Source organism: Arvicola amphibius, chromosome 4 (genome assembly GCF_903992535.2).
Source record: "Arvicola amphibius chromosome 4, mArvAmp1.2, whole genome shotgun sequence".
Classification (NCBI taxonomy): Eukaryota; Metazoa; Chordata; class Mammalia; order Rodentia; family Cricetidae; genus Arvicola; species Arvicola amphibius.
The window spans coordinates 89997431-90012430 of record NC_052050.1 but is presented as its reverse complement, the minus strand read 5'-3'; the positions used below and the strand labels follow the sequence as shown (position 1 = coordinate 90012430).

The 15000-nt window shown below is 55.3% G+C and overlaps 1 protein-coding gene across 3 annotated transcripts in view; it reads right to left on the bottom strand.

Moving 5' to 3' along the window:
- Cacna1h (calcium voltage-gated channel subunit alpha1 H) overlaps positions 1–14525 on the bottom strand; it is a 57122-nt gene extending 42597 nt beyond the window's left edge. For all 3 annotated transcript variants that reach the window (XM_038325792.1, XM_038325791.1, XM_038325793.1), the window contains exon 1: positions 14227–14525. In XM_038325792.1, the coding sequence (XP_038181720.1) occupies positions 14227–14525 (299 nt within the window). The remainder of the gene's footprint in view (positions 1–14226) is intronic.
- Positions 14526–15000: the final 475 nt, after the last annotated feature.

Here is a 15000-nt window from a genome sequence, read left to right as displayed (position 1 = left end):
CCCAAGCCCTTGAACTCAAGGTTCTTCAGCTGCCCCCATGAACTAGCTGCGGGCAGGCTTAACCCTCACGACAGCTCTCCAGACCCTGAGACTCTACCCTGGCCTAATCCACGTATCACCTGGTGGGAAGAACACTAGGATTCAGGATGGCTTATTGTCTCTCCAAGGCCAGCAGGGCTCCATCAAGCTGGTAACCGGGGCGAGTAAGGCTGTGCCCTTGGTGGGCGGCATCTACGCCCAAGTGTCAGCTCATGAGTCCTGTTTTAGGCCTAGGCACACCCTTCCTGCTGGGGTACTTCAGTGTGGGCACACTAACCTACCTGACCGCCTAGAGTCCTCGCTCTAGCAAAGCCTGAGACACCGTATCTGTTCTCCGTATCTTGGGGATCCCATGTGTGGAACTAGAGAAAGGTGATGCTCCAGGGAGCCTGGTGGTGCTGGGAACAGCAAGGATCGCACAGTAAGAGGCTTTATGTAAGCACAAGCGGGCAGCTGGCTCCTGGGGCCAGGCCGGTAAACCAGGAGCTGGCTGGGGATTAGTGACAGGCGTTGCCACAGCAACCTAAGGAGAAGGAAGCATGCCCAGTCTGAGCATAGCTCAGCCTTGCTCTAGCTCAGCAAAGGTAAGAGGAAACCCCAGAGATTCATTAGCAACAGGTTACCATGGCAACTGCACCAAGCTCATTAATAATTTTTTTTTTTTTTATTCCAAGTGTGGGTGTTGAAATCCTCCCGAGAATGAAGGGAGGGACGGATGCAGAGCAAACACACACGCCAGCTACTCCTACCCGTGGCCCAGACACCACCTGACAGTAACACCTGTCCCCACCCCAACTGCAAGTCAGGACCTAACCTTCCTAGCAGGGGGCAGTCAAGCTCAGGGACCACAGCCAAGACCCCTATTTCGGACCCACTAGATAGGCTACTACACCCAGGAGATGCCACATGTCCTGTCTTGGCACCTGGGGCCCAGACTCATAGGCGGGATAAAGTGTTCACAAGTGGGAGTTGTTTTGGAAAAGCCTTGATAATTTTTCCTGTGACCAATGTTCCTACGTGACCCAGCAGTTCTGCTAGTATCGACCCAGGAAGACCAAACCCAGGGATTCGCATCAGATCCCGAACCTGTCCATTCTCTGAAGCACTTTTAGCCACAGGTAGAATCACCTGGACACCTGGTGGCCCGTGAGCACAAAAAGCTCCACCTGAACCTTGGACTAGTACCCGTAAGAGGAAATCTTTGGGCACTGGGGCCTGCTACAGTGAAACTAAACCTCAAAACCAGATGGTTCACGGTGCTCCACCACCAACACATGCAAGCGTGTGATCCCACTACATGGCACCTCCAGAAAGGGGACATGTGGATGCAGAAGGTGGTCAGCAGAGACAGCATGGGCATGGTTAAGAAGCGCTCCGAAGCACACGGCAGCCGTGGCTGCTCAAGTGGAAGACCAGGGTGGCAAATGCACGCTGTACACTCACAATAGTGCAAGCAGCGTTGGGGACAGCCTACCAGTTCCAGGCCCTGCGTGGGAGCTGCTGCTGTCTTCGCTGAGCCTCTGGACCCCCGGGTAGAACACACAGGGGCTTGGTGAGGTGAACAGGACACAGACCCTTGGACATCGCATGTGCCACGCGGGCTCCTGCCTTCTGCTCTGGACTGCTGACTAAAGACCACTGATTTCTGGGACAAACTGGGTCAGCAAAAACTTGGCAACATTTAGGGGCGCATAACAAACCCCATGAAGTTTCCCAGACCCCCTCATGGGCTAAAATATGCTTTCTCGTCCCAGCGCCACTCAGATCACTAAAAGCTTGATGTTCCCTTTCTCAGTCCTTTCCAGGCCGTGAGAAAGCAGCAAATAACAAGAAATCCCCGTCGATACTCCTAAGAGCCTCTTGGTAGGGGCTCACAATCAGGAACATGTCCTTTCCATCACTATGAAGACAAGGGAGTGGCCACAGAGATATGGCGATGCATAATTAAAAGGCGAAGATCAGGAGCCGTTTGCAGCCTGTGCCACAGCCACTCACACTCCACGCTGTAATAACAGCCCAGTGGGCCAGGCCCAGACAGCCAATTTCCCAATTAGAAGCCACGAGCCCGCCCATGCACAGGGCACAGTGTAGCCCGTTCTTCCCCAGCAAATGAGAAGAAATCCGCCTTCATCCTAACGCTTGGAGAAAAAAAGGACCGTAAGCAGGGAAGGTCTGGGGGAGCACTGGCCTGGTGTCAGGGTGAAGCAGTCAGGGCTACGCAGTGTGCACCTTGAGAAGGGTGGTACATACTGCCACCTGGGGAGTTGGGGGGACACAGAGAGAACGGCAAGGACTTCGGCATGAAGGGATGGGGTGACCTGAAGGCTTATCCCCCTGGCTCTCTCAATTCCCAAGGCTGGTGCTCCAGTGCCGGGGTGCCAAGCACACCCACGAGAAACTCTACTAAACCAGGCCTCGGTAGATAAGACACTACCCCTTCTCAAGGCATATCCAGGCTCCTCTTGTGGTTTCATGCTGGGTGACCCAGATGCCAGTGCTGAGAAACAGGCAAGGTTCTGGGATATCATGGAAGAATAAGGCAGCAGGCCCATCTTTGGAGACAAACACCACGGCCTGGTATCTGCTACCAGTTTGGTGAGCCTTTGTTCCCAGGTCCCTCTGACACACTTGTTTCCATGGCGCTGTCTGACTTAGGGAACATTCCTCTCGATGGTGGCACTGGGAACATAGTGGCAGGAGGGAGTCATTCTTGAGCAGTGGCCTCCCCCCCCCCCATAGAGAGCTGCCTTCGCTACAACATACAATCTGCACCACGGAAAGTCTTCAGGGGTCCCCTCCTCACCAAACCAATCAGTACTACCCACCCTGGTATCACTGGAGAGCACTGTGTATCCTAGAACCCCCATGGAACAAAACTGCCTGGGGTTCACTGCCTGGAGGGTACTTCTGATAGAGACACCGCTAGGGACAGGGCCGTGACCCTGCAAGGAGAGGAAGCCATCAACTTCCACGAGGTGGGCAAACACCAGGGAACTGGAGTGACCCATACGGAGAAACTCAAATAGGGCCATGAGCCCCCAAGCCTCCGGGTCTCCTAGCCCTGAGCTACAAGAGGCCCACACCAGTCACTGACAACACAAACAAACCCCAAACCAACCAACCATGCTGCACAAGGTCCTGCCTACGGGGATCAGGACTATCTCACAGAAGGGGGGCTGGCAGGGTCTCTTACACAGGAACAATGGAGATCCAGTACCAACATGGGTGTGTGTCACCAACCACCTGGTCCCACCATGGCTCCCTCAGAGGATAAGGTGGGGAGGCAACAGCCAGTCCACACCTCTAGCCAGGACTCGTGCCAGGGTGGGTGAGGGAAACAAGTCACCAGCAGTCCCAGGGCTGGAAGAGGGGCAGAGCTTGGCAGGGACTATCCACATGAGCCATACTGCAGACAAGTAAACTGAGGCTCCATGGGTGGGGGAGGCCACGTCACACTCAGGTAGCACACCATGACCAATACAGTCCACTGTTCACCTCGCAGGATAGGAACTAAGGTGTTCCACGCGGGTACCATCTCACCAGGCTGGGCACCAGAGGCTTCCCTGGACCAGGCAGGGTCTGAAGGGCTAACAGGAGATCAGAAGATCCCACACCCTGGAGGATGAAGGCCAGTGATGTCCACACTACTTAACTAAAGTCCCCTAAACTAAAGTACTTGGGGTGAGGTCATCCGATTCCTAAGACTCCAGATAGAGCTCAGCTGGTAGGAGGCATGCCTAGCATGCACACAGCCCCCAGTCTGAGCCCCGCTAGCTCACAAACTAGGCACAGTGAGCCCAGACCTATGATCCCAGCGCTAGGAGATGGAGGCAGGGAAAACTCAGCTGCATGTAGTCAAGGCCAGCTGGGCCACAAGAGATTCTGTCTCAAAACAAAAAGCCTGAGTGGTCCTGAAGATAACAGTATGCCCCTAAGCCTGATGACAGACAGAATTTGATCTCCAAGACCTATGTGACCCAAGGAGAGAACCGACTCCTAAACGTTGTCCTCTGACCTCATACATAAAATATAAAAATCCCCAAACCTGAAACCTGGATTTCAAATAAAAACCACCTTTATTTTATGTTTTGGTTACTTTCTGGATAGTTTCATTTTCATCTTTTGGTGGAATACTAATTTCACAGGGCACCCCAGAGTTTCCTCCGGCAGCAAGGCCCAGCCCCAGAGCTGACCTGTAATCACCCACAAACAGCGCTGGAGAAGCTAGGCATGCCTGCACCCACTCCAGCACCCCTCCTATGAAGGGCCTGGAAAATGGCCACATGGCCTCTGCGCCATGGGACAAGGAACCAACTTGGCCCCTCATGTCCACATCAGTGCGGAAGCTGCTGAGTGACAGTGACAGTGTGGGAGGACCTGAAGACCTGGCACTGCTGGTGACAGTTTCAGGATACCTGCAGGTCCATCAAGTCACTACAGTCATACAGCAGAGACCGAGGCTGCCGCCACTCCAGGACTGGAGGAAAATGTCTTATGGGAAGTGTCCTGTGGGCGGGCACCCTGAGTCTTGCGGGGTCCGTGGTGTGGGATGTGAGAGGGGATGCAGCACACGCTAACAGTCACAGTGGAGGCCTCAGCCAGCCTTAGGCACATCCAGGGCAAGGGCAGGAGACACTGGGCTTCCCTCAGCAGCCCGGGAAGAGCCTGTCCATTCTAATGAGGCACTAATGCAGGCTGACTCACCAGCCGTCGGCCAGAGGCTGGACTGGTGTCTGCTGCCAAAGACAAAGAGACATGATAGGGACACTTCCGTGTGGTCCCCACGGCCCGCGTGCCCCTCTGTACCTTCCTGAGATCAGTGGTCGGGCATCTGGGCAGGGTCATTGTTTCTGTGTTGGGTCAGACTGCTCCGCACATGACACTCATAATGCATCCCAGGACTAAAATTCTTAGCCTGGGAAGACAGCAGGAAGGTCCTGCTGAAGAATAGACACTCTTATACTCCTCCAATCCCAGGCTCTCCATCACCTTCGGATGCACACCTGGGCCATTCCACATTGAAGATGGGGCCGCGACTTTTCTAAACGGGGGTGTAGACCCTTAACTTACAGGCTACCTCTCCTGCTTGAAACACAGAACAGAGAGGTTGGACATGAACCCCAAGGACACAGAAGTCTTGAGGTGCCCAAAGGACCACACTCCCACAGAATAATCACAAGTATCCAAGGGTCTCACTCGCAGGCCACAGCTGCTCCCTGCAGTCATCCACGCTCATAGCCACCCCACGCCCCCCTAGCTTGATCAATGACCTATCCAGGGGTCTGCCTTAATAGAGCAGGGCCTGGGTGTCTCCTGGAGGCACCGGGAGAAACATAATGGTCCATAATGTACTTCCCAGTACTCTTGGAGCAGGGTGCAGCTTCAGATGAGAGCAGTCTCCTCCCTGGCCATCTGTGGGCAATACTCCTCTCCATGGACACCAAGAGGGAAATGGTCCTGTTCCTCTGGGGACAGATGCAAAAGCTAGAGGCGGCTAACATCCAAGATCTTAGGGGCCACATTTCTGGGAACCTGAACACTAGCTTTCACAGACAAATGGGTTCATCTGTTTCCATGGCTCTGCTCAGAAGCAGTAGAAAAGTTCCTGACAGAGACCACCAAGATGGAGAGAGGGTTGAGGAATCCAAGGGGGGCCTCAGCAGGCTCCCTTGTGGGCAGAGTGGTGCTCTCTGTTTTTATACCCAAGACTCCCATTGTGGGCTGACCTGCAAGGGCAGCTTTCACAAAGCCCCTGGGCTGGATGGGAGTGGCTCAGAGCTGCCTGGGGATCTCCCCACAAACACACCAGACACCTGCTGTAGCCTCTGGGAGGGGCCTCTGACCAGAACAGAAAGCCTCATGCATGGTCCACCTGGCAAACCAGGCGGTCAGAATGACCAATTTCATGGCTAATTTTCTCCTCTCCCTCGGTGGCCCACCCCTTGTCTTGAGAGCCTGACCCCGAGCATTTGATTTATCCCAAGCGGCCACCTCCAGTTAGCACATCACAGCCTGCTGCCCTAGCCAGGCAGAACTGCTCATCTCCCTCCAGGGGCGGGCCATGCTGTCTGGGAAAGGTTCATTCAGGCGTGCATGCATAGAAGGGCACACTCACAGCCACGTGGGCAAGCGTGCCACCAGCTGGGCTAGAGTTCTATGGCTCTGTAAAAAGCACCACAGGCCAGTGGCCTCAAACAACAGAAACTTACTCCTGCTCAATATGGGCCAAAAGTCCCCAGTCCAGGCCTCAATAGGAAATGCCTGTCTCCAAGGCTCTGGGGAAGCAGTGCTGGCCTTCTAGACCTCCCGGTGTCAGTGACAGCCCTTGTATTGTATGCCTGTGGCCACACGGCTCCAGTCTCTCTCACAGTTGTCACACAGCCTGTCCAGAGACCCCCAACCTACCTTCAGCTCAGCTAGTTACTTCTGGAAATACCCCAGTGCCAGATAGGGGTGGCTTCACATTCCACTGGCCACAGACTATGAAGGGGATAATGCTCAACCCGGCACAGCAACTGAAACATTATGTATATAGTCTCCCTTGCTACTCAGCTGGGCGCCATAGGGCCACAGGGAATAAAACCAAGGCCCAAACAGTGATCTGTCCACAGAAACAATGCAATTTTGGTGCCCCATCGAAGGTTCTACTACTTTCCTGAAAACCCACTGACCCATCCATCCCTTCTGTCACTATGTCTGATGCTGTACACAACAGTAATGGCCAACACATCAGGGCCCAGGGAGCCCGGTGCTGCTTAGCACTGCGGCTAGGAGTGGTCCCAGAGGACGGAGCCTGTGCCCACCAGCCAGAGTCACTACTAAATACCTGCTGCACTGCCCTGTGTCCAATAAACCTGGCGAACAGCCTCCCACCCTGCACCACATCCAGCCATTGCACCTGCCCAGCTACTCTATCCACAGGCATCAGGGGCAACTGGGTTGCTAACCTTCCTGCAGCTACAGGGACCCAAGAAATTCCAGCTCCCCCAATTGTAAAGGCTACTGTCCCCTTGGAGAGTCAGGGAACCTCCTTTAGCTTCGTGCCAGTGAAATGCCCAGAGGTAACCCCCACCCAATACTAGGGGCTCTGCCAGGAAGAGACAGGTAAAGAGAAGGCCCAGAACAAAGTGGGGTGGCCATGGCAATCAGCTCTTAGGCCCTTACAGCCCCTTCCTCAGGTCACTGTCCCAGCAGCACCAACCTGGAGCCTGGCCTGGGGAGGGGACAGCACTAACACAGTCCAGAGGAAGAGGACAGGGCAACCGAGCCAATCACTGTGCCTGCCAGGAACATCCTGTGTGCTGCCAGGGTCAGGCCATGGCAGGCTGCAGCATTCATCCATTTAAACACAGTCAAGCAGAGACTGTGGTCCCAGGATTGGCCTGTTCCTCCACCCTAAGCAGGCCCTCTCCCTACTGTCTGCTGAGGGTCTGGCCAGCTAAGAGGCTGAGGCTTCATGTTGGCATCATGCTAATAAAACACTGACTCTTTACCTAATGTTCACATACAAGGAACCCATTTTTGTGCCATGGTTACTTCCCTCATGGAAAAAACACAGAAGTACTAAGGGACGCAAACAGCAAAGGGTGAAGGAATCTGGCTGGACCAGGTAGGGCTGAGGTGTTGCCCACGGGTCTCTTATCAGGAGGTGGTGGGTCTGGGTGCAGGAATAGGTGTGCTAGCATCAAGCCTGATGGATCCCTTCAGAGCCTGGGCAGTCGGAGGAACTGCTCCAATCTTAAGTCAGCCCCTAACTTTTGGAACATAAGGGAGGCTTCCAAGTCCAGTTTCCAACTTTGCCAAAGGCTTAGGTAGCCTATGTGTGAAAAAGGAGTCCTCTGGGACCCCTGATATCCCCCTTTAGCCAAGACCAGCCTGTGCTGGGCCAGGAGGGGCTGACTGTCCAGGGCTTCTCTATCCAAGGCTCACACGCCCTAGTGCTGGAATCAGTTAAGAGTATTTATAGAGACAGCATTCCCCAATCCAGCACCTAATTCGGCATATTCATAGGTAACAAGTGGTATCTGCCCCTGCTGCCAAGACCCCAATCTCCCTGTCAACCTGTGGCTCACGTCTTCCTCCTGCCAGCCACAGTGCCTAGAGGGATTTGAGAAGCCAGAGATGCCAGCCCTGGCAACCACGTGGCAGCAGAGGCTCAAGTCTCTTCCTGAGAAAATGGTGAGTGGCTTCAGCAGCAAGTCTAGATCATTCCAGGCAGGCACAGCACTCTTGATAATGGTGACCAGACCTTGTGCCAACTCTCCTGAGCTGGGGATGGGGCTAAGAGTCAGTAGGTTGCTTTATTCCTCATCCCTGGCCCCCTGGACTTCATCCTATCTGGGCCTTTGTTTCCTATCTCTGATCAAGGATACAGCCCTACACCACAACACAAGGTATATGAACCATACCACACCTTGTTTCTGCCCAGAGTTGGAGCCACCCTTTAATCTCAGGTTTGGAAATGTAACCTGGGCCAGCATTTGTTAAGGGTGCTCCGAGTTAGGCCAGGACTGACTCCCTACAAGAAGAGAGAAGGTTAACGGCCCGCAAGGTGGGGAAGGAACATTCTGAGTCAGGTCCTGAACGCTGCTGCCCCTTCCCCAGCAGGCTCAGCTCAGCACCAGGGCCGACATCTGCATAAACAAAGGTAACGGATTTGCGCGCCTGACCTTGACTGCTCAAGACCGAGGATTGGACTTGGCCACAGGCCACCGCTCTGTATTCATCCGTTTGACAGGCCACCCCATCCCCCGCATTCTTCCACATCCTGACCCTGAATGGGGCGTCTGCCAGCAGTTCTGGGAGCCAGGCCCACTGCATATGAGGAAGCAAAGAGAGCTCCCGGACCACCCTGCATGCTCTCCTGCAGACCACAGAGACACCCACAGCCTGCGTTAGTGGCTTACTCTACCAGCCTGGAGCTGGGGTGGCTAAGCATGCTATCCAGGCCAAGTCTCCAAAGTATGAGGGCACCAGCGCCCACATCTCATCCTCTGTCCTGCATTCTTTGCCCTGCAGTGCCCTTACATTCCAGGCTTACCTCGATTTCCCACCAAGCTGGGATCCAACACTGACCTATTACCGAGGAACACACTAGATTCCCGGGTCTCAAGGCTGGCCTAGCCGCCCCTTTGATATCCCAATTCTCCACCTCACCTCACACCGCACCCTTCTAACAGCAGGCTCTGGGGATCCAGAACCCTTTCCACCATGTTCCCCTTCACTCACCCAAGGACAGAACCATGGCACTTGTTGGCCAGTCTGGTCCTGCTACTGGCCTCCTCTCACAAAGACTCAGTGGTCACCAAGTAGCCACCACATTCCTAGTCCTGGTACTAGCAGCCTTTAGTCTGGACTCGGTACCCTCTAAAGGGCCCCACCTGCCACAGGCATAAGGACAGCTGGATTCTGGATGGGTTCTGGGGAGACCTTTGCCACAGGTATTAGGAGGCCTTTCCCTTATAATTGCTTACGACACAGAGGTTTCAAGGATTCATCAGGGAAAGTGCTCATGGACAAGGGTGGCAGAGCCTGCCATGGTCCCCATGTAACCGGTGGCCCAGCTCTTGTGTCCCCTTGAGGTGCTAAGACTATCGGAAAGAAGCACTAGGTTTGGTCATGCCCAGAGGTGGTCAGGATTAGGAACAAGCTGAGTAAGGCCTGGTAAAAGGAGCCAACAACCCTGGTTGCAGTCTGCAGATGGAAAACGCGTTGGTTAGGAAGGTGATGCCTCCATTAGGAAAGCAAGACTGTCAGTCCACTGGGACACTGTAAAGTGGTCTTGACAGCGCCAACAAATTCAAACCCCACTAAGGTAGCACAGCCATTCCTGAGCCACACAAGCAGGTCTGGGAGGCACAGTCCCTGCCAGAGCAGAACCTATCTAGAATAAGCCACCTACCCCCACTCCTTCCTTGTGGGCACTGAAGCCTTATGTGTACTCTACAGGCCTTCAGCAGGACATGCTCGGCCTCACTGGCATCATGCCCATTTCATGGTGGGATGAGACAAGAAAGGTGACATCATACAGGTATGTGAACCTGCCACCTCCTTGATGAGGGTATGAATGACTCCACAACAGGAGTTTGGGAGACATCCACCTGATGGCCCTTTCCAAGATCTCCCTTCCAGCTGCAGCTCTCAGGAATGATGCCTCCCGGGTCCCAAATGAGCCCCGGAGCCATGGTATGCCTTCACCCAGACACGGCCATGAATCAGCACATGCTCCAGATTCCCACTTGCTGGATGTTAGCTAGCAGCTTCAAAGGTGTGGAGTGTATGTCCTGCAACTCTTCTCCCAACAACAACCTGCACACACTGCATGCTCCTCTCTGGGACCTTAGGGGAGGCTGACTCCTGGAACGCTGGACCAGCTTCTCTAGGTGGACAAGACACAGGAAATCAGTTTTCCTCTGGTCCACATCCCACAGTCCTAACTGGGTGAGAGTGGTGGACATTAAAGGAAACAGCGGTTGTTCAACCAGGCCAGTCAGAGTCTCCAGAGTCCATAGAGGCAGACACGGACAGTTAACAGTAGGAGAAAGACCCAGCAAGGTACCAGGTTATGGACAGACTGGCTAGGGAGGGAGCAATGACTCCTACCTAAGATTCAAGAACCCTTAAAGGACCCCCAAGAAACCACAATGTTCCTCAGACAGGTCAGGCTAGCCAAGGTCACAGAAGCCTATGCTACTTAATTTAATATCCTGGCTCAGAATTCAGGCCCAGGAGTCCCTAGAGGCCCACTGACCACCACGCACCCTCCCCCCAGCAATCACGACAGTTCAGTTTTCCTGAGAGCCAGCTCTTGGACGACCTGAAACAACAGAGATGGGCCGATCATTCTCAAACACAGGATCCAGGGCAAGGACAAAGGACTGGCCCTTCAAAACCAGCACCCTGTGAGTTCCCACTGGGGACATGCATGCCAGGGTGAGCCAGGTACTGGCAGCCACCCTGAAGCAGTGTGCCCTTGGGCATCTCAAAGTATCCCTTTTTAAAAAAAAATGTCATAAGGACTTAGGCTTGTCTAGCCAGGGACACAACAAATGTATGAGCTTCCAGGATGGGCCCAAGCAGCCCCTCTTCACCTGTGTGACCTTGCTATGTCCTTCATTCTTTGTTGGTGACTAGAGGGTTTGGTGCCTGTTGTGGGGAAGGAGAGGTTAAGGGGGGTGGGGCTCCTAATGACTCTCACTTCTGAACACCCAGGTTCCTCCTAGATTCTAAACATCCATAGCTCACTTCCCTTGATGACACAGACAGCCGGGTGCCCACTCCGGAGCTTCCTACCCCCCCGGGAGGCCCCACCCTCCCTTGCTGGGACAGGCAGCTGCACTGCAGGCAGTTCTGGGTCAGGAGACTGGGGTGGGGTGGGGGAGCCAGGGCAGAACATAACCCAGCGGAGCAGGCTACAACACACGGGTCCCGCCCACCTTCCTCTATAAATAAGCCTGTGTAGGAGAAACAGCGCTCTCCCCAAAAGTTCCAGCCCGATTGTATTTTTAAAGAGCAAACTAAATCAATAAAGACAAAGGCTGTCCTTGGAGGCTCCTTTGCCACAGGGATGGGAGATACCATCCACACAGAACCAGGACCATGTGTACATTGGTACCATGGCTAGCCGTGTGAGAGTTCCAGAAAGGTCCGGGACTGGGAGAAGGTACTTCCCTATGTTCCAGGAGCCAACAGAAGTCCAGTTATGGCAGGCAGGCATCAGCAGGGAGGCAGCGGCTGCTTCTCACCTGAGCAAAGCTGATTTCCCCCCATTTGGACTTTACCCTCTGAGAAAGACACACTATGTCTACCTGCAGGGGAGAACTGAAGCCCAGGAAACACCCTCAAGTCACAGAGCACCACACAGTCGCTTGTAAAACCCAGGCCATGCCAATCATCCATGGTTCCCCTGCTTCATACAAAGCCACCCCCTCCCAACTCATAGGAATGTAAAGAGCCTCAAAGAGCTTAGAAAGCCTCAGCCCACATGGGCTTCCCCAGTAAGCTGATCCCCCGCCTGTCCAGGCGTGCAGCTTATTTTAGATCTCCTTGAGGCCTAGGTTCACACCCCTACTCCAGAGCCTGGCATCTGCTGGGGGTCAGACCCATTCCATGAGACCAGAGCGCTAATGAACCCACTCCAATGACAGATGCAGAGTGCTGACCAGGCCAAATAAGCCCAGAAACCAGCTCTTTGTAGGGTATTTCCCTAGCTTGGGGATACCCAGAATTCACCCCTAGGTTTCTGGAGCAGGAGAACCGAGATGTGTCTGGAGGTAAACACAGCAAGAAGATGGTGGGTGTGTCGGGGTTACTGGAAACGGCCGGCAGCTCCACGACAGGGATGTACTTGAGGGTAGGAGGAATAAGACCCACCTCTCTCCCCTTGGTGGCATCACCTGCAGGGACAGCCTGGCATTCTCTTCCCCAGCTGAGAGCGTTCCTCATCTTCCTGCCCTCTCTTCCAGGGCTGGTAACACCTGAGTCTCTCCTAAGACGACAAGGGCATCTTCCACTTCAGGTTCAAAGTCGGCTCAGGCCAGGCAGCACTGCCAGCTCCACAGTCCTTGAGAGCTCACTCTACCTCCATGAGCCATCCCATCCCCACCTTCCGTGCACACAGCAACACAAACAACCTCGTGAGAACTCCCCGGGGGACACACAGCAGCCTGGAGAACCAGGGTCTGCCTCAGACTACTATGTAGCCAGGTCCTGACGGATAGAATAAGTCTAGGTCCACACCAGTCTCACCCTAGCTTGTACAGCCTTGCAAACAAGAAAACTGAGGCATAAACACAGGGCTGCCCTTTGTCCCCTTCCCCAGGGTCCACAGTAGCACTCTCTAGTGGCCTACCACCACCCCTGGCCACACCACCTCTCCACCTAAGTCAAGTGGCCCTGGCACCTCCAGTTTAGATCCTGCAGAGGGGACAAACAGACAGCTGATACACAAGGTCACCCTTTTTCTGCACAGAGGGCCAGTCAACCCAGAGAATGCCCACCACCGGCACCACAGTCAACTGCACAGGACAAAGGCGGCAGGCACCGGAGCCCAAGATGGCTCAGAGTAGGCCACAGCCACAGCCCCGGGACCACCATCCTCTTTTATAAGCAGAGAGAAATCTGACTCACCCAGTGTTTGGATTGGAGTTAAAAGAAACACGGGCTTTATTACTTTTTTTGGTACAGATTTCTCTTTTGTATTTAATATTTATACAGTTAAACACACAAGGTAGAGAAACATATACACACATTGCTCATTTTGCCTCTGTCTCCGACTCTGCTGAAGAGTGTTTATGGGCCTGTGTCAACTCCCCTTGGCCCTCCACCCAACCAGCCCAGGAAGGAAGCAGGAGCACCTACCGCCCAGCCAGCCTACCCTAGTGACCAGCTCCGAGGAGTTGCTGGGATTGGGGGTGGGGTAGGCAATACAAAGCATGATTTCAGGTCCTCCTCAGAGACCTCCAGGGCAGTCCCCAAAGGCCACTTTCTGGGGGCCAGAAGCCTCTTTTTCCACCCCAGAAATGCCTCCAGTACTGACCCAACCCTGTTTTGGAAGCTTCTCTGAAAGTCCGTGTGTGCCCTTGGGGCCAAGAGGAAAAAAAAAAGGCACAATCCTGTCCTCTCTAGCCAGGAAACTGTGAAAAGGGGGGTCGGGTTCAAAGCTAGCTGCCTCCCTGCGCCCCCCACCCCCAGCCGCGCAAGACTTAAATCAGCCCCTGAACGGACTTCAGCCTGGAAGAGTGAGTTCTCAACCAACATCGCTGTCTCTTCGGGGGGGAAAAGAACTAGGGACCAACCCTGCCCGGCACGCAGCGCCCTCAGAGCAGGTGGAAAACTTTCTCCCCTCCCAGCCTCCAGCGAGGGTCTTCACACAGGCTCAGGTGTTCGTTTGGAAAGCTGAACAGGCGGGTATTCCCTCCTCCCCGCACCACGTAAGACGCCAGGAGTTAATAACTACCTTTTTTTCCCTCCCGAGCAGGCGGCATCCCCGCTGCTTCAGCCCATACTCTCCCGTTCCAATATGCCTCTGAACCCAGATTCCACTGGCGAGTTCCGAGGCGTACCCCAACCACTGCCCTCACACCCCTACTCTACCCGCGCCGGATACCAGAAGCCGGGATTCACAAGCGTACGCAGGGGAAGTCCCACACCCCAGTCCCCAGCGCCCCGCCAACCCTGTAAGGATATGGGTTACAAACCAGTCGGAGGCACCAGCTGCGCGGCCGCGTGGTTTGCCCAAGGCAGAAGAAGACCGTGGCCGCCAGTGCCGGGTATGGGACGGGCTGTTCCTCGTCGGCGCCCAGGTCCGCACCACACTCGGTCGCTGGGCTCTCGGGAGCCAACACGCCGGACCCGGATCCTCGCTGCTCCTCGCGCCCCGGCGCCCCAGGGCTCGCTGGGGAAGCCCTCGCCGGCGCTGCAGGAACCGGAGGCGAAGCGCCCAGGGGAACCCGGACCTCGTCCGCGGCCAGCGTGCCCTCGGTCATGGTGGCAGAGGGCAGCACCTGCGGAGAGAGGGCAGGCGGTGACCCTGGCCCAGGAACGACGCCCCCGCCCCGCCTCGGGCGGAGCGGAGCTGCGGGAACAGCCGCGGCCGCCGGGATGTCTTTGTCTCTCCTTATTAGAGACAAATGCGCCCCCCGCCCCCTCCCGCCGGCAAAGGCTGGCAGCCCCACCCCCAAGGCCCAGGCGAAGGGCTGCGGGAACCTGAGGGGCTCTGCACCTACAGAGCTCAAGTTCAAAGGGTCCCAGGCGCGCAGTAAGCGCGCGTACCCGCCGCGTCTCACCTCGCTCCGGTGGCCAGCGGCGTCCCCGCGGGCATCGCCCGGGTGGCGCTGTCACTGGGGACCCAGCCCAGAGCCCGGAGCTGGGCCAGTACCGCCGCCTCGGCCCGCGCCCCCGGCCCACCAGGCACCAGCTCTCGCGGAGACTCTGGCTCCGGCTCGCCCAGCAGCAGCAACG